At 41.3% G+C, this 20,512-nt stretch overlaps 1 protein-coding gene across 9 annotated transcripts in view; it reads right to left on the bottom strand.

Annotated features, from left to right (window-relative positions):
* Positions 1–20,512, bottom strand: part of LOC121293617 (trinucleotide repeat-containing gene 6C protein-like) — a 229,758-nt gene that overhangs the window by 62,835 nt on the left and 146,411 nt on the right. For 7 of the 9 annotated variants that reach the window (XM_041216744.1, XM_041216747.1, XM_041216740.1 and 4 more), the window contains exon 6: positions 9,979–12,612. The exons of 1 other annotated variant lie outside the window; for it this stretch is intronic. In XM_041216744.1, coding sequence (XP_041072678.1) covers positions 9,979–12,612 — 2,634 coding nt within the window. Of the gene's footprint in view, positions 1–9,978; positions 12,613–17,970; positions 18,066–20,512 lie in introns of those variants that run through there. One more of the 9 variants, XM_041216745.1, reaches the window with a different exon arrangement.

Below are 20,512 nucleotides of genomic sequence, written 5' to 3'. Positions count from 1 at the left end.
CATTTACATCCTTCCTTAAATAAGGAGACCAATGCTGTATACAGTACTACAGATGTGGCCTCATCAATGCCATGTAGAACTGAAGCTTAGCCTCTCTACTTTTGTATTCAATTTCCTTCGCAATAAACAAAAACATTCTACTAGCTTTCTTAATTACTTGCTGTACCTGCATGCTAACCTTTTGCAATTTATGCAGGACACCCAGATCCTCCTCCATCTCAGAGCTCTGCCATCTCTCACCATTTAGATAATATGCTTCTTTTTTATTCTTCCTGCCAAAAGGGACAATTTCATTCTCCCACATTATCTCTTTGTAGCCTCCTTATGTCTTCTTCACAACTTACTTTCCTATCTTTGTAGCATCAGCAAATTTAGCAACCATACCTTCGGTCCCTACACCCAAGTCATTGATATAAATTGTAAAAAGTTGAGGCACCAGCAGTGAGCCCTGTGGCACACCACTCGTTACATGTTGCCAACTAGAAAATAATCCATTTATGTCTATTCTGTTTCCTGTTAGAGCCAAATTTTCTATCAATGCCAATATGTTACCAACTACACCATGAGCTTTATTTTCCACAATAACCTTTGATGTGGTGCCTTATCAAATGCCTTCTGGAAATGTAAGTACAGTACATCCACTGGCTCCCCTTTATCCACAACACATGACTCTTTCAAAGAACTCCAATAAATTGGTTTCCCCCTCACAAAACCATGTTGTCTGTCTGATTACCTTGAATTTATCTAACTGCCCTGCTATAACTTCTTAGCTTCTAACATTTTCCCGATGACAGAAATTAAACTAACTAGCCCGTCATTTCCTGCTTTCATTCTCCCTCCCTTTTTGAAGAAGGGAGTTACATTTGCTATTTTGCAATCTGGGGAATTTTGGAAAATTGAAACCAATGCATCAACTATCTCACTGGCCACTTCTTTTAAGACCCTAGGATAAAGCCCATCAGAACCTGGAGGCGTGTCAGCCCACAGCTCCAATAATTTGCTCAGTACCACTTTCCTAGTAACTGCATTCTTACAATAAACTGCATTCTTACAATAAACGAGGGACAGACAGAGAAAGATTTACAGGGCAAGAACCACAGAGTAAAGAATTATCTTTTCACATGAACCCAGAATCAAAGTCCAACGGAGTATTCCTTCACAGAGGTTGGCAGGCTGAAAAATGCTGGATAATTCATCTTTCCAGTTAAAATGACTTCCATGATGAAATAGGCACACAGAGACAAATTAGTCTTGTAGACCATAGTCTAGATGTTCAGAAATTCATTAGAAACAGTGTAAATGGGGGACAGGCATTCAAGCTTGGACAGAGCCCCTTTTCTGTGCTGCTGCTTGGCAGATGGAAGAAGGCAGACTGCTTTGCAATACAGCAAGACAGAATAAGTGCTCTCCCAGTTAGGGGGCCATGTCACACGACATCCACCTCTCCACTTTGGCTTTGGTGAAGGGTGTATACTCCTTAGATTGTTAATGTTCCTTTCAAACTTTTAATGGTTGGAAGGTTACAGAGCTTTGTCCTAGTAGGCTAGTAGACTCTGGTTGGCTAGCCTGGGTTCTGAAATGCAGATAGCCTTTGTACATTCCCCCTTGAATTTGGTCTCTGCAGCCCACAGGGCTCTTCAGAGATAATGAGCTGCAAGTTTGTGACACTGCCAAATAGCCACAGCCAGACATGGCTTCAGCCATTTCTAAAAGTTGTCAAGTTTTAAACTTTTAGAAATTAGCTATGATGATATACATACACATACATACTATACATGTACTTCATAAAAATATAGTGCAAGGTCTTAGCCTCATTACAGTATTTTGAAATATCTCTAAATGTCTGCCACTGTATCCCTATTGATCTATCCCTTAACTAATTTGCCAGTTCACTTTAGCTAGCTCTGCTTTCAGGCCCTCATAATTGCCCTTAAGTGTAAAGCACTAGTCTTGGACCACTCTTCTCTCCCTCAAACTGACGGTAAAATTCAATCATATTATGATTGCTGCTACCGAGGGAGCATCTTCCTTATGAGGTCGTTCATTAATCCTATCTCGTTTCACAATGCCAGGTCCAGTTTGCTCTCTGGTTGGCTCCAGAACGTGCTGCTCTAAGAAACTATCCCAAAAATATTCTATAAACTCCTCATCTAGGGCTACCTTTGCCCATCTAATTTTTCCAGTCTACGTAGATTAAAATCCCCCATGAATATTGCCTTTCCGACACGCTCCTATTATTTCTTCCTTAATACTCTGCCCTACCAAGTGATTGCTGTTAGGAGGCCAGTACACCATTCCCACAAGTGACTTTGTGCCTTTATCATTTCTCATCTCTGCCTGAACTGCTTCTACATCCTGGTTTCCTGGGCTTAGGCCATCCCTTTCTGTTGCGTTAATACCATCATTACTCAAGAGACACACCCCTCAACCTTTTCCTAGCTTCCTGTCCTTCCTTAATGTCATGTACCCTTCAATATTCAGGTCCCAATCTATGTCACCCTGAAGCCATGTCTCTGTAATAGCTATCAGATCGTAGTTATTTATATTTGCGCTCTCAGTTCATCTGTTTTGTTTCGAATGTTACATGCATTCGGATAGAGGGCCTTTAGTTCTGTCCTTTCATTATCTTTGTAACCTCCAGCATTATCTGCTCATTTACTCCTAGATTTGTACTCTCTATAACCTTCCTGTCACAGTCTGTTTATCATTTACCATTTTAGTGTCTCTCTCTTACCCCTACTCTTTGATTTACCACATCTTGCCAAATTGCATCCCTTGTCCCCATTATTTAGCTTAAAACACTACTTTCCTAGTTATGTGGCTTGAGAACACTGGTCTTGGCACAGTTCAGGTGTAGACCGTCCCAACGGTACAGCCCCAACTTTTTCCAGTACTGGTGTCAATGCCCCACGAACCAGAACCCACTTCTCTCACACCAGTCTTTGAACCATGCATTAATTTCTCTAGTCTCATTTGCCCTGTGTCAATTTGGACATGGCTCAGGTAATAATCCAGAGATTACCATCTCTGAGGTTGCGCTTATTAATTTGGTGCCTAACTCCTCATTCTGGCTATTAAGAACCTCTTATCTCGTCCTGCCTGTGTCGTTGGTACCTACATGGACCACGACGACCAAATCCTCCCCCTCCCACTTCAAGTTCCTCTTCAGCCATGAGCAGATGTCCCAAACGCTGTAACGGGCAGGCAGCAGCCTTCTGGACTTTTGCTGTTTGCTGCAGAGAACAGTGTAAATCCCTCTCATTATATCGTCCCCTACCACCACTACATTCCTTTTTGGTCTCACCACTTGAGTGGTTTCATGTACCACAGTACCATGGGCAGCCCATCCTGCAACCCCAACTCTCATACCAACAAGCTGAAAGAACGTCAAACCTGTCAGACAATTGCAAAGGCTGAGGTTCCTGCATTCTTGCCCTCTAGGTCCCCTTACCTGCCTCACTAACAGTCACACCCTCCTGCCCCTGACCAAATCAGAAGACCTTACCCTAAGGGGTGTGACCGCCTCCTGGTACAAGTGTCCAGGTAACCTTCCCCCTCCCTGATATATCGCAGTGTCTGCAGCTTGGCCATCAGATCAGTGACTGAGCCGAAGCTTCTCGAGCCGCAAACACTTATCGCAGATGTGTTTGCCTTAGATTACACAATGTTCCAGCTGTATTTATTTATACTGTTTAAATGGGAGAACCAATGCCCATCACCCATTTTAACTAACTTGACGCATCATTCAATCCATAAACACAATTGTTCAATTTCTACAGCTTTCCTTCTACATCAGTGGCCTCTTTGGAAGGTTTCAATCAAAATTTCCCTTTGAAACTTCTCCCCTTATAAAACGCATCCTTTATGTCAATCGATTTGCACTCCCAGGAATATGATATCAACATAGTTAACAAAAAAATCTTCAAACTCATCTGCCCCGCAGTAGGCAAGTCCACCCTGACCCCTGAGTTTTTCTTCAAAGCCTCAGGCTACTAATCTCTCTTTAGCTTCATATTTTATGCCATCTGGGAGTACCTTTACTGTACAGATCCATCTGTGAGAAAAGGCTGGCTGTCCCCTGTTTGGCAAATCCGTATATACCCCAAATTCCTTCTAACTCTCCCTGTTTGGCTTACTTTATCAGCTTTTTCTCCAACTTATTAGCAGCCATTAAAACCTCTGACATAAGGGCTTCTACTTCTATTGACATTCCTAGCTTGCTCTCTACTCCTCTTGTTAAACTATGGCCTCTACTCACATTCCTCTTTTTTCTGGACTACTACGGTATAGTCTTTCTCCAATGTGAGCGGAGCCCTGTTCACATGTCCGTGATTTTTTTCTGGGGTCAAGACCACTTTCTGGTCCACTGTCAGAACTCATACTGCGCTTTCTGGGTTTCCACATCTTTACCTCAGTTTGCCAATCCATAGGTCTTGTCTCCTGTCTTTCATCCTGCACATTTAACCAATGTTTGTATTTACCAGTGGCCTTTTCTGCTCTCCAAGACTTTGATGCTGGCATCCCTCCACACACTTCTAGCAAGTACATTACCTTTGCTCCTACTTTGAGTAGTTGCCCTTCTGGATAAATAGTATTATCCTGTACCTCAGTGTTACTTTGTTCATCATTAGTTGGCCCTGTATCCGGCTTAGTCTGCTCCTCATAAATGCCCAGTGTGTGTTTATGTGAAGTGCATGGTGCCTCCTCACTTTCTATGTCCCGTTCAGAACCTGTGAAGGTAAGTACCAATCTTCCTCAAAGAATGTACCCTAACAGTTTGATTGCTGTGTTGCACAATTAACACTTTTCCATCACTCCCTATTACCTTACCAGATCCTTTCTACTCTTTCTGGCTTTCCCTGGCTTTCCCTTTTGTAATATGCCATGCCTTCTTGTCTAAACTATAATCTCGACAGTCTTATGAGGTGCCATAGGACTCACCAGATTTTCTCCAAAACCTCAACTTTAATGAAAGCTTTTCTGCCTGCATGCAAAGCGTTCAGATGAGCAGAAAAAGTGAAGCTAATGCTAGTCCCTTCCAGAGCAGGGGGAGCATCTGATAACACTGAAGGCAACTCTGGATTTCTTCTGTACATCAACTGGTACGGATTATACCCCCCCAACCATTTGCAAAGAATTCTTTGCATGCACTGCCCATGCTGGCTGTTTGTAATCTGGTTGATCAGCCAATATTTTATGTAACATGTAATCTATTACTGCATGGTTTCTTTTGCAAAGACCATTTATAAACGGGCTCTTAGCTGCAGTGTGCAGAACTATGATGCTCAAATTTTTGCACATATCTCAAAATTCCTCATTGGTGAATTGCCCACCATTGTGTGTCTGGAACTTCGTTGGTGTTCCTAATCCTGTTCCTACCCATTTCTCCAAGGCCTTATTGACAATGGTCCCTTTGTCTTTACTATGTATTACAGTGGATAGGCTAAATCTGGTTGCCATATCTATAAAGTGTAGTAAAAAGTAGTTTTATCCTTTTCCCAAACTTTTAAGTCCATTGCCACCGCATCGTTAAACTCCCTGGCTAGTGGCAAGCTCACAACAGGACATAGTGTCTTGTGATATTCAAGGCAAATTTCACATCAAGCAGTAATTTGCTCACTAAGGTCATCTTATCCTTAACAACCACTCCTGCATCTCAAAGTAGAGCCTTCAGTTTCTGTAGTGTCGGATGGGTAAACTGTATGTAACTTCCAAATAATTTTTTGTCCACCAAATTCTTATTCCCAGCAATTAACAAAACTTCATGAACTTCTTGATGAGAAAGCTCGGGCTTCCTTTGTGGCAGGCAGTAAAGGACTGACCGAGTAAAATGTAGATCCGCATTTTTTTCTGAACACGGCCGCTCTATCATTCTTCAAATCTAGCATCATCTGAGCCTTTCACATCGCAGATTGACTTAACAACAGTATCTCACTAGAAACAACATCAGTACTGATAAAGAGACTTATCCCTGTTATCTTACAAGGGAGGGACACCCTTTTGTAGGATATTAACATGTTATCATCTCTTAACATGAAGCAGGTAGAGCTTTTATAATCTTTGACCTTCCACTGGTCTGCCTCATTAAGACATCCCAGATAGCAGTTAAGCCAGTCCATGCCACACACTGTAGAAGTGCAACCACTGTCCAGAACTGCACAGTTGAAGGCATCAACCTTCAAGATACTCATCACTGGATTTAAACTTTCAATGAACAATACAATTCCATCATGGCAGTCACCATCATCATTTTCAACCTCAGAAGAATCCGTCTCGAGGGTCACTTCAAAAACACGATTCTTTTGCTATGGGCAATTCATCATGTAATGATGCTGGGAATCACACCGAAAACACCAATTAACCATTCCCCATGCATTTCTTGGGTTTAAGCGCCTACATTCACCATCCCCGATGCACTTTTTGCACTGACTCTCAAATTGGCTAGGGTCACAACTGTTTCCAAACCTCCTGTCATTAACCCTGTCTTTGTATTGGAATCTTGGTCCAATATTTGGTCAACCTCAAAATTCAGCCACCATAGAATCCTTCATCCTTTGTTTCACGGCATTGTTGTTCATACTTGCTAAGAGAGTGGCTGGGAATGACCATTTCCCCAGAATTTCTTTTTTTAGGGCAGCAGGCATTTGATCTAGGAGAGGGTCTTTACCCCAGAATTGAGCCTGCTAGCTCTAAAAGACTATCAACATGGGAAATGCGAGCACAGTCCGGTAACTTAAATGCCAATACAGACTCCGGAATTTCAAATTCAAATCTCTGTAGCTTCCTGTACCATTTATCAAAATCCATGATGTATTCTTCCATGGACTGATCATTGGATTTCCTAAATGTATCAAAGATTGTCCAAGCTTCATATGCTTCCAATAACTCATACACAGCAATCAACCATCAAAGCTTAAGGTTCATCCTCTGATACCATGTTACTCACAATAAGTGCTTGTGGTAGAAGAATGAATCCAAAGCTGGGTTTTTTACTTCAAGCTGGTAAATTCTGAAGACAGCTTCTCTATGCTACAGACTTCATAGCATCTTCCACAGAGTGGATCAGCTGTATCTGTTTATACTGTTTAGATGGGAGAACCAATGCCCATCACCTCTTTTAACCAGCAATTATCTTTAACAAGGTAATTGCCATGCAATATGATTACTGATGCATTGACACCAACCGCATGCAAATTGAAGAGGAGTAGGACATGCCTATTTCCATAATGCTGCTGACCAAGTCGGGAGTGATGGATGCAGGCTTTTGACAGGAACTTGCCCGCGCCCTTCAAAGGCACTCCTGAAAATCAGACAGCCTGGAAATGGCATCAAGAATTCCACAATCTGGACATGCCTGTCATTTTTAAAGGGCTCCCAAGTCATCCTAGCTCGGTGAGAATCCAGGCCATACTATCACTTTTGCATTGCTGCAAAGCAGAAACCCTTGTTTCTACACAGGTAGCTTGGTGGTGTGGAGCAGCCCCAGTGCTAAACTTAATTTCTTTTGGAAAAATTGGTTCAAGAATGGGAGGCTTGCAAGAAATGCTGGTCCTGGTTTGAATGTCACCAATCTAGATACAGTGTGCCAAGTATGAAGATTTTTTGGCAGAACCACTGTTAAACTTTTTTCTTTTCCCATCTCAATCAGTTTGCATATCAGTGGTCTGCTGGCCAGAAGCCATCTAATATTTGTGCTTTTTCTATCCTAAAGCCAAAAACTCAACAAATGGTGCCATTTAAATTGTCCTCTGTAATGCGTTGCCCCAAGGCAATTGACTTTGAAGTATAAAGATACAGCATAGAAGGGGTCTACTTGGTCCATCATGCCCTTGCAGCTATTTAATTAGTTCCACTTGCCTGCTTTCTTCTCCCCAGAACTCTAAATTTTCTCCTTACAAATATGTATTTATCCTATTCCCTTCATAAGTTATTATTGAAACTGCACCCTTTCAGGCAGAGCATTCTAGATCAAAATTCAGATGGTTCTTTTGGTAATTACTTTAATTTTCTTTCCTCTGTTATTAATCCTTCTGTCACTGCAAACAGTTATTATTTCTTTGCTCCATCAAAACTCATGACTTCAAATGCCTCTACCAAATTTCACTTAATAATCTTTGCTCAACAGAAATGGCAGTACTTTTTCTGGTCTATCCACATCATCGAAATACTCCATCCTTGGTGCCATTCGAGTGAATCACCTTTGCATCCACTTTGAGGCCTTGACATCCTACGTGAAGTATGATGCCCAGAATTTGCCACAACACACCAGTGGTACCTAACCAGTGATTGTTAAAGGCTGAGCATAACTTCCTTGCTTTTGTACTCTTCGCCTCTATTTATGAAGACAAAAGATCCCACATGCATTAACAGCAGTCTCAAATTATTCTGCTACTTTCAAAGACTTATGTACATACACCCAAGTCTTTCTGTTCCTCCACCTCTTTTAAAATTGTATATTGTAAGTATATTGCTTCTCTTCATTATTCTTACCCAAATGAACCACTTCACATTTGGCATTAAATTTCATCTGCCATTTGCCTACCTATTACACCAGTCTACCTATGTTCTCCTGAGACTGCTACAATCCTCCTCACTATCCACTACATTTTAGCTTTGTGTCATGTACATACTTTGAAATTATACCCTTTATACCAAAGTTCAGGTTATTATTCCAGATGCTTTCTGTTCTGTAATCAAACAAGCAGCCCAAACTGACTGCAATCAGATAGTTTCTTTCAGAGTGGGTAGTCTTGAGGTAAAGGAAGCACATAGCTATGTTTGAAGGATACTGTACACATACCTCATATTAGCACTCAATTATCTATGTATTGCAGCAATAACACAGCCATAGTGAAATTAGGATTAGGTGTACTTTTACATTTGTATGCTCTGGTGTAGTGCTTTACTAGTTGGAACTTAATTCAGAATTCCAGTGCCTGTTCCCCACAATTTAAGGGGGATTAATTAATTAATGGAAATAATTCACCGGAGGTGCAGGTCCAATGTCTAAAACTCCATGCTGGGAGAACAATTCATAAAATTATCCCCAATACATTGTATATAGACTCCCCAAAGCCTGCCCACCATCTACAAGGCACAAGTCACGAGTCTGATGAAATACTCCCCATTTGTCTGGATGAGCGCAGCTCGCACAACACTCAAGAAGCTTGACACTGTCCAGGACAAAACAGCCCACTTGACTGGCACCACGTCCACATACATTCACTCCCTCCACCACCAACGTACAGTGGCAGTATGTACCATCTACAAGGTGCACTGCAGGAATTCAACAAGGCTCCTTCAACGGCACCTTCCAAACCCACGACCACTACCATCTAGAAGGACAAAGGCAGCAGATAGATGGGAACACCGTCACCTGCAAGTTCCCCTCCAAGTCACTCACCATCCTGACTTGGAACTTTATTGCCGTTCCTTCACCATCACTGGGTCAAAATCCTGGAACTCCCTAACAGCACTGTGGATGTACCTAACCACATAGACTGCAGCAGTTCAAGAAGGCAGCTCATCACCACTTTCTCAAGGGCAACTAGTGATGGGCAATAAATGCTGGCCCACATCCTGAGAATGAATATTTTTAAAAAAATGCTGACTGCATGCCAGTCAGAGGAGTCAACTTGGGCTGCCCCAGTACATCTGCAACTGGTTGATTACTGAACAGAAAGCAATTGGAACAAGTCACTAGCCTTCCCTCTTTGCCAAACAGAAAAAAAAGATATGGAGTAGGGCTTGAAAGGCATTAAGGTGGGGGCAAAATTACTTTAGTATTCCATATGTAAGCATATAGGCCATAACTTAAATGGACACACTGTGCATCCTGCATTTCTTCTTTCAGTGTCTGGAATTAAGGCAAATTTCAGTTATGTTTCCAGAACTTCATAAAAACATGAAACTTCCATCATATAAGTCAACTTAAGTATCATGTTTCGAAAAGAAAATTGAAAGGTTAATGATTCCTACCTGGACCGAGTAGTGGAGACCGGTTTTGCGTGGCACTTGACTGATGAGGCTGAGGTGGTTGCTGTTCAGCCACGGTGTTGTTACTGCTTTGATTCACAGGATTGTTTCTATCCCACATGTTTACAGTCTTCTTATAATTGGTTGGGTCTCCCCAAGCTGAGGTACCATCATCAATCTCTATTTTGCGGCGAATAGATGGTGGGGAAGGTTCCTCCCAGCCAGTGGGTTCACTGTCCTTCTGTTTTGTAGGCAAAGGTCCACCAACCCAACCCGAATTAGACTGTTTAACAGAAGCAGCTCCTCCCCAGCTGCTGAGATTATTATCCTGAAGTTTATTTCCCCAGGTCTGTGGTGTACTTGACTTTGAAGGCTCTCCCCAACCTGTATTTGGACTTGGCTTACTGTTGGTACCATTACCCCATCCACTAGTCTGTGATCTGGTCATCTCATTCCAATTAGGTCCAGTACGGTTGTTTTCATTATCCCAACTAGATCCACTTTTTTTCCCCTCACCTAAAGGTCCTACAGCAGTATCAGTCCAATCTCCCCCTCCTCCACCACTGCCTGCTACTCCAGCTCCACCTGATGTCCAGCCTTGGTTGCTTTTCTGTCCTTCACCCCAATTTTGAGATTTGGATTTCTGAGAGTCTGCCCAAGTTGGTGGCTTCTCCTCCTGATTAGAAACCCCACCCCAAGCATGGCCACTTTTGGCAGCAGCAGCAGCAGAAGAATTAGTAGAATCCCCCCATCCCCCTTGGCTACTAGACACTTTGTCTCCCCATCCTGTGTTATTAGACATGACTGTTGGTGGAGGATTTCCCCACCCAGATACTAAAGAGGTATTAGTACTGCTCATGCTGGACCCATCACTTCTCCCCCCTGAGTTTGAAGACTGGGCAGCAGCTGACCCCCAGGCCTCCGTTCCATTGTCATTTTTTCGCTCAGACCTAGGGGATTCTTGAATTTCCCAGGAAATGTTCTGCTTCACTGGTGTCTGTCCCCATCCAGAATTACTCAAGACTCTAGGATCATGATCTGGCTTTGACATAACACTCTGGACCAGCCCTTGCTGCTCAATTATCCCTTTATCAGTCTTTCTTCGGCTACTACCATGCCTTCCTCCACTTCTTCCGCTGTTTCCTTCATGATGGCTACCACCACTTTCATTACTCCCCTCACTACCAGTGGTACCTGATTCAGAAGGTTTGGCCAAAGAGTTTATTTGTTCATTACCTTGCTGCAAAACAGGAGTTTGGCTATTAACACAAAGACCCTCCCATCCACATGATCCTTTCCCATTGCCATTTGCTTCATTACTGGAATGCTGGTTAGGGAGTTTGCCCCATTCTCCATTTACACCATTAGTAGTGTTCCTGTTGGATGGTGTGTTACCCCAAGCTCCAATGCTATTGGGACCAGAGTGCAAGCCCCCAATGGTACCAGCCCTTGTCCACGGCAGTACCCTGGGGCTGGTAGGGGGACCAGAGTCCCAAGCATTGCTTCCAACATCCTTTTGTACAGCACTATTGGAATTGTTTGCTAATGTTTGTTTAGCACTTAAACTTAATGCAGAATTCACAGTGTCTCCATTCCCCTGACTAAATGCAGAGTTACTGTTGGTGGTTGTAGGATTAGCATGTGGCACTCCCCACACCGAGTTGCACGAGGGATTGTTCATTCCTTCGCCATTACGTCCACTGAGCTGAGAAACTGCAGATGACCCGCTGCCACCAGGAAGGTTTTGAAGATGGGATGGGTTTACTGCACCCATACCTACTGTCATTGCCCAGCCTCCTGGTACAGCAGCGTTAGGCAGTCCATTTGCTTGCATTGCATTGATAGGGTTTGGTGAAGAGTTTATGGGGTTAGTGTTATTTGGTCCATCAGTGTTAAGGTTCTGAGGTTGTATGCTGAAAGACACATTCTGTGAAGTGGACGTCTGTGTATCTGTGCTCTCCTGCTGCAGCAAATTTCCCCAGGTATTCAATGTACCTGTCGGACCATTATTAGGGTTGCTATAATTCTGATCAATGGGATTACTTGGACTACAAATATTTGAAGTGTTTCCTCCTCCTACAATTCCTTGAATTTCCTGCCCAACTACAGGCCAAGCAGCTGGATTGGCATTGGGATTAAGATTCAGGTTAATGCCAGCAGTAGATGTAGAAGTGCCCCAACAGTTTGGATTTACACTTACAATACTATCCATCTTTCCACTTCCACTGGTAGCAGAGCAGTGACCTACACCAGGGGCAGACCCTGGGGCAACAGCCCACACCCTGGATGAATTTCCATTTCCACCATTTGCTCCGCCTCCAATGGCACTCTGGTTTGAACTGCTTTGGACAAGTGCTCCATTACCACCATTATTGCAATTTTTGTTTTGTCCATTGAAGTTGCCTGGTGCACTCCCTGTAGCCATGCTACTATTATCTGAGCCACAGTTTGAGGCAGAGTCAGTGTCTGTGCATTCTGAGGCAGTTTCAGTCTCGTTTCCAGAAATGGAAGGCCAAGCCTCTTTGTCACTTCCGTCTATTATCACTTTATCCCAGATGCTGTTTGGTTCACTTCTAAAGGGGGGCTGTCCCCAGTGGGAATTTTCATAATGAGTTCCCAGACCACTGTGGCTGAGATCTGGAAAAGACCAAAGCAAAAGGGTAAGACATATCTTGCATCAATTGATTAAAACAAAGAATCGCATGATGCAACCTCAGACATATTAAAAGCTTATAAACAATTTACAAACTGAGATTGCAACCATGCATTCAGATAGAAGTTCAGTTCACAAGCTGAAACCTCACAAACCTAGCCAAAAGAAAAAAGTAGACCCAGGAGATCAGAGCTGCAATCTATTATCAGCTACCTGTTAGCTGATTGCAATTCCACTGTTATATTAACTTTGTATTTTAAAAGTGATAGACAAAAACAGTTTTTTTTGGTACACTGAGCATTTAATGTGAATTCTCCAAAATTCTGAAACAAATTATCACTTTATCACAAGTCAAAACTTTCTACTCAAAAAAAGAGGCTAATAGATGTACAAGAATAACTTGAATGAACAGTCTCAGCCCCTTTGCACTTCTGGGGAAGCATGTGGTCTTCCCATGGTTAAAATCAGCAACTCACAATGTGAAGGATTACATCCTTTAGCTTCCCACTAGTGCTGGCCAGTCCAGTTTCCTTACTTCAGTCATCAAAACCTACTAAAGTTGAACTCAGTTACTTCAGGGCCCCCAAAAGTCCATCTTTGTAAGGTTCCTCTTCCTCATCCACATACTGCCTCTTGATATCATCAAAACACACAAAAGTCAGTTTTCACATATATACTGACGACTACCAGCTCCACCCTGCCAACACCTCTTCGCTATCAGGCTGCGCGTGAAACATCATATCCTCTATGAGCTGCAATTTACTCCAATTAAACACCTGAAAGACCAAAAACACTGTCTTTGCATCTGCCATAATCCTCATCATAGTTACATCTGCCTTCCTAGCTAGACTGTTCACAGCCTGGTGTCCTTTCTGACCAAAATTAAGCTTCTGAAACCTATCAGATGTTGATATATAAATGCAAATCTGTCCATCTTGTTATATCTTCTCCATCACAAAGACCCAGCTCTGTAATGTCACCAATCTCTACCCCCACCTCAACTCATTTTCTGCTGAGAGTTCTCACTCTCAATTTGAAATCCTTAATGGCCTCATCCCTCCCTCCCATTTCTCTACCTGTCTCACTCAATGATTTTGTTTTCGCATTAACAAAGATATGGTGTGCATCTTGTTTCAAGTTTTGACCGATGTTTCTGGTGGAGGGCCTAAACATTTGCTCCACTTGAAGAAGCAACCTAACCTGCAGGTTAGGTCAATATAACTATTTTCTGCTACTCACCAGGATACACACAGCATTAGCCTTGGGGAGAATTTCCTACTCAAACTCCCTTAGCACCATCAAAATGTTCATTTGCTCATAAATTTAAAAAGCATTTCCACTCCTGAATGTAAATTTCACGTAGTACTCTGAAAACAAAAGTTAAATCTAATACTTGTGCTTGTAGAGAAAAAGGCTAAATTGGTCTTGCAATATAAAAGCCACCTTAAGTGACAATCTTGCAAAATTTTGTACTAATCTTTGAAGGATATGTCATTTCAATGCTTGCATAGTTTTCCAGTTTAAGATTGCCTTTCCAATATTTCCAAAATGATGCTGAGGTCATGACTTGTGTAAGGCTCTTTCAGAAATTAGATTTGTAAATATCATAGCATTTACTCTGCATCTTTGAATTTTGCACACTAAAATATGCAGTTCAGATTCAGTCACTTCCTTGAATCATTTCTTTGTCCCTTTCATAGCCTATTACACCAGTATTTATTTTATCATCAAGTGTTTCAAGGCCAAGACCGATTAGAATTTTGGGTACTGAGGCTGTCAAGGGATATGAAATAGTGCAGGAGGGTGGAGTTGAGGAAGAATAATCAGCCACTGTCTTTTTGAATGGTGGAATAGGCTCCAAGGGCCAAATGCCTTACTCCAGCTCTTATTTCTTATGTAACCTCCTATAACACTCCTAAAGCTCAGCACGCCTTTAACTCTGACTTCTCTGCACTCTCCATTTCCTTCAGTCTGTTATTGGCAACTGTGCCTTCAATGTCTAGACCCCAAGCTCTGGAATTCCTTTGCTGAATCTCTTCCCTTATTTTGCTCTTTTATGGCTCTCCTTAAAACATATCTTTCTGACTTGGCTTTGGTTACTATATTTAATATCTCCGTCTTGGTTCAATGTCAATTTTTGTTTGATCATGCTTCTGAGAAGTGCCTTTGGATGTTTTTCTATGTTAATGGAATGCACGTTGTTGAATGTAAGCCTAACCCTAAACTCCACTGGTGTATGGTCACTATTATCAAGGTGCATCAGTCTCTACCATCTTTTTATTATCTGGTCCAGGTCATCCAATATTATGTCCATTATCCTGTTTTTGCTTCTATTTCAGCCTTTAGCTAAATTCTAATTTTGGCCCGCAAAATTGCAGTCACCTATAATAACTGCATTTGACCTTGACTACAATTCTCTTATCTGACTCAAACGCTTGGTACAACCTATTCTCCTGCCCTGAAAATCTAAAGCAGGCATCTACCATCATTTCTGCTCATGAGGTTTTTATAGTTTATTAATATTCCCATTTACACAATGATCAGAATTCTCCATTTCCATTTAGAAACTCTGATCAAGACTATTAAACATATGGTAATGTTTAAATCTTGCAAGCTGTACATTACGTAAAGCGGCAGCCTAAATAAAGGCAGGTAACCTCTAATCTTATGGGCAATGCATTATGTAGAGCATCAGCCTAATATCTTGTAAGCTACATACTGTCTGTCTCAGACTTATACACCTCCCACAGTCTAGTTCGAAGGCAGCACTGAGAACACCCTGGAAGTTACACACAAGCCTTTTTGGCAAGCTAAGTAAAGCCACCCTTCACCTTGATTTAGAAAGGCGTGAAAGATTAATAAAGTGACAGGTTTTACATTTAAAGACAGTACATGACAATGCAGCGTCAACATATTCTTACCAATGATATTGGGGAGGAGTGAATTTTTTTGAAATTGAGAACCTCAACAGAATGTTAGGCCTACCCTCTTCTACCGGATCAGCTTCCCTTCTGAAACCTACTGCAATAAATAACAAGTGAAACCGCAGCAATTTATAGGGGAAAAATTGAGAAAAACTGTCTGCTCACTGACAAACCAACATCACTAGAAGCACTCAGATGGTAAGTGCCAAGACAAAGCACTACACTGCTCTCTAAGCACTGACTGCATCTTAAAATAGTATTGATCATTTAGATATTCAGACACTTAAATTAAATTACATGTTTACATAGATAAAGTGCTAAAACCAATTACTGAGGCATTGTCATAAGGCAGCAGCACCTTAATAGCAACACCGCTGATTTACATCACTTTGAAGTTGTTTTAAATCTATTCTTCCATGTGGAAATGTAATACAGGATTTTGATGTTTAGAACATGTAAGCCTTGAATAGATATCAAAAGAAAACAGGATTAAACTAAACAGATGTGACTGTTCAAGTATTCCAGGCTATCAAAAACAATTCTCGCTGAAGCAGCCCTAGCAGGGTCATTTCTTCAGTGCTATAAACTATTCCCAAAGGTTAAGTGCAAGCTTTCTCCAAAACAAAGCAGAACATTCCAAGAGTGGAAAAAACACAGCCGCTCAAGAGAAAGAGATACTGCACCAGTTCAGCAAACTATATCATGACAGCAAAGAGGAGAAACCAAAATTAACTCCTTTCATTGCTCCATACCAATGTCTCTTAATGTGTACAGAAACAAAAGAGGCTAGTTTAAACAACATCCACCCAGTGAGAACAGTGTGGACAGTGAGTAAATATAACAGGAGGATGGGGAGGGTTTACATTTTCTTCTATCCCCACCATCTTGTCTTAATGAAATCTGATGCAGGAAGGCTGCCTGGTCCAGAGAGTGGGTAGCCCCAGGTCATGATCCAATTATATCATTGGGACATGCACGCCATTTTAATTCCTGGGATCAGAAGCCCATATGGCTTTGAAACCATCAGCAAAATTTGAAGGCAGTCAGCAATGAGCAAGAAGAAACTCAGGTAAGTGTCCTTTAAAATAATTTTAAGGCTTCTAGTAGTCCAGGAGGAGCAGGAGTATTATCCTCCAGGTCCAACAAGGAAATCTTGGGTCTTTTTCCAATCCCTGAGCTTTCCCCTCCCCTGATTATGATTGACCCAGGCTCTTGCTCATTCTCACCTACCATTCCAGGTTTAAAATCAGGGCTCAAACGCTTGTTTTCATTCGCCTCCCCAACATTTTAATTTTCTCTACTGTCTCATTTCCTCTCCCACAGACAGAATGGTAGAATACTGATCTAAGCTTTCTGGCACTACACACAAATGGCTATATCAAGTGCACACAAAAATAGTGGGCATTAACAGGCTATTCAACTATTGGGGAGATTTTTTTCAAGTTTCACTCTGTTACCTCCACACATGCAACTGTTTTCCAGCATAGGTCATTGCAATAATGATCAATGAGAACCGTAATTTATTTTATCGTCCATCGCCCAGGGACACCAACACTTATTGCAGTGCTTCAGCAACAATCAGTTAACTAAGCACAAACCAGGGACAGTACCTTTGACCTTGTGCTTTACATGGATCAGTATCAAAGGACTTTTTACTTCAAGCCACATTTTTCTTACAAAATATTTGGTTTTATAAACATTTACAGAGAAAGTTGAGAGATCAATTAAAAGTATATTCGTAATTGCATGTTGTAAGAAAACCATAGCTTTTTCTATCAACTATATTATTCATAATTTTATGCAGATCATAAAAAAAATTCCACAGCTTTACTAGCATGGCCACTAATCAGAATTACTTATAACTTGATGTTATTAAAATGTAATGCTAAAACTTACACTATTTTATATAGAAACACAAGTGACTTAACACCATTCATGCCATATATAAATATCAACACCACCATGTACAAAAGGTTTATATATAATTTTTCATTAGTCTAAGGCATTATTATTCTATTAAGATTATAAAGTATCAAACCTGAATATACCCCTTAGCTGCTTTAGTTAGTTTAAAAAGATGCATTTTTGTCTGAGACTAAAGGGACAGAGGCTGACTGACAAGTCTTATCTCTGTACATTATTGACAGCTGAAGCTTTGAGAGACAAAAAGCAATTTTCAAAAATGAGAAGCACTAAAGCAAAAACATTTGTGAACTGACATTTTATTACTGTGTTTCTGCAAGATACAGTATTCCTTTAACAAACAACTCAGTGTTAGGACGCCATTTTCTCAGTTTTAACAGCCAGCTACTTCAGATTGTATGCAGCAGCTTTCTAATGTAATGCAATAGATTCAGAGAACAAAGCAGCGATTATTTGGCATTTTTCTGCTCTACAGGGGACTGCTGTGAAAAATACCTGACTGAAGGTGACGCCCAACCATCCTAGGAAACGCTACATTTTGTGCAAAGTTGCCTTCATGTCTGCACCTACGCTCGCCTGTGCTCTCTGTTTCAATATGTCGTCTGTGTACTGTTTAAGCCTCATCCTGTCTACATGCCAGAAAAACTACTCTTGTGTAGTGTATGCTGCTGACAACCTGCACTTGCTCAGCCCTCCCCTGCTTGGAAATGCCCTTCTGAGATGGGATTCAATATTAAGATATCAGCGACAAAGAATCTAGCTTGATTATCTAATTACTGATGACATTAAACCTCTTCCTTTCTTTAAATTCTTTAACTGTCACAAAACATTTTCTTCTGGCAATGCAATTAGCACTAGCTGGTTTTTTGAAAGTCAGCCAAAAAAACAACCGCATTCATTGGTTGGCTGCATGCAAATAAGCCTCTGTTTTATGCCGTTTAAAAACATCAGGCATCGTTTGGCATACCACTACAGCACTAACGTTCAATATAGAACTAATACATGGGCTTTATGCCAGTTTCAAGCTTTACTGTCTAACCTAGTCCACATTGGAACTAAGCATTAAAAAAGAAATCATTAATCATGAAGTCTATTGTTTGAAAATGCTGTTTAAAAAAAAAGCACTTTCACCGTAAAACACATTTAGTCTGCTATACTTAGTGCTTGCTAGAACACACCCACATGAACATTCTGAAGTCCCTGGGTGGAAAGGCACGCTTCGTGGTTTAGCTACAGCTTGTCAACATATGCCAACGTCCATGCAGGCTAGTATGAACAACAGCTCAGCAAACAAAATGCCTTCATTGCTTGTCTGACTGTAAATTATAACTGCGTTTGCAAGACAGACAGACCCAGGCAGGAAAATTCATTTTGCTGTAGACTTGCCAAGGTGAGCTGAAAGTCATGGAAAGCTGCCTATCTTTAACAGCATTGAACACACACTTGCAACTTGGTTGCTAGGCCACAGCTCTTGTTATCCAGATTGCATTTTAAACTAAGCCTGAAGCTTTAGGCGCCATCAGGTTCTGCAGAATTATGAGCAGCTCACAGCTGCTACATCAATCAGCAGTGCAGAAGAAACTGAAAACAATTTATGCATTCAAGACACAACCAGCACATTTGAACACAAACAGAAAACATTGAGAAGCCTTTCTTCAATTTGTGGACTAATTTCTTGTGTTTTGGAATTTGCATAGTCAAATCATATTACTAATACAACAGCTGCATGGGATTATGTCATTCATTTCTACAGTAATACAAACAAAATGTTCCACACAATGGCAACTTGCATTCTTATAACATCTTTAACATAGTGAAAGATGCAAGGCATTTTAAAGGAGCATAATCAGACAAGGACTGACAGTCAAACAAGGAGATATTGTGACTAAAGGTTTGGTCAGAGATTGGTTTTAAGGAGTGTCTTAAAGGGTGAGAGAGAAAGACAGTGAGGTTTAGGGGCAGAATTCCAAGGTTTAGAGCCAAATGGGGTGAAAGAATTGGGGGATACTTAACAGACCAGAGTTGAAGAAATGCAGAATTCTTGCAGGGCCGGGAAAGGTTTCAGACATGCCAACTCCTGCAAATTAATCAGGAGAGGAGCAATTTCTTGGTCAAATTCAGCCTCACTCGCAATCTCACGAGAGTGCTGTGAAATCTGGGGACCTTTCTGCTGTTAACATTTGTTCAGGGGAGCAGGTTATGACAGGGCTGTTGACTTTGTCTGTGATTGCCAACTTGGTTACAGAAAGCAGTGCTGCAAGAGCCTGAAGTGGCTGCCAGGGCTCCCGAGAGGGAAAAGCCGGAGATGGAAAGCCTTGATGACCACCTTTCTGTTTCACTCTCTCTTGACAAGAACAGAATCCCAAGGGAGTTGACTTAAATTTTTGGCCTATTTTTGAAATGACTGCATGTAGCCTCCAACACCAAGCATTTTGCTGTTTTCCACTTCTTCACAATTGATGGCCCCACATTTGGAAAACTCTCTATTTAGCTCTTCCCATCCTCTCGGTTTAAAAAAAATCTCTAAAACACTTATCTTCTATTGTGCCCTTTATTCCGCAACCTACTCCTCATTGTTAAACTTTCCACCCACTGTTCTGAATTCTACAGTGCAAAGAATTTTCACTCTCCACCCTTTCCCCATGGCCCTGCAGTTTCCTCTCTTCAGGTGCTTATCCAATTCCCTTTTTGAAAGCCATGACTGAATCTACCTCCACCCCTGCTCAAGAAGCATTGTAGAATTGTAAATTGTTGTCTATTGGTACTAAAAGAGCAGTGCAAATATACTGTTCAATAAGGATCTATTATTCTACATTGCCATGTCCATTTGTAATATTAAATTGTTTCAAGACATTGCAAATGAAAATAAGAATTAAAACTGGTAGTTGAGTGATCATTGAAACCTTTACATTTTATGAGTGAGGAGTGTTTGGTGTAATTATGTGGGACAGGCTGGATGGGCCAGAGGGTCTTTTATCTGTCAGTTATTATTAGTGTTTCTACTAACTTACCTACCACAACCATATTGTGAATCACT

The sequence above is a fragment of the Carcharodon carcharias genome, chromosome 22, assembly GCF_017639515.1.
Source record: "Carcharodon carcharias isolate sCarCar2 chromosome 22, sCarCar2.pri, whole genome shotgun sequence".
Lineage (NCBI taxonomy): Eukaryota > Metazoa > Chordata > Chondrichthyes > Lamniformes > Lamnidae > Carcharodon > Carcharodon carcharias.
The sequence above is the reverse complement of the archived record's forward strand: the minus strand, read 5'-3'. Positions and strand labels throughout refer to the sequence as shown.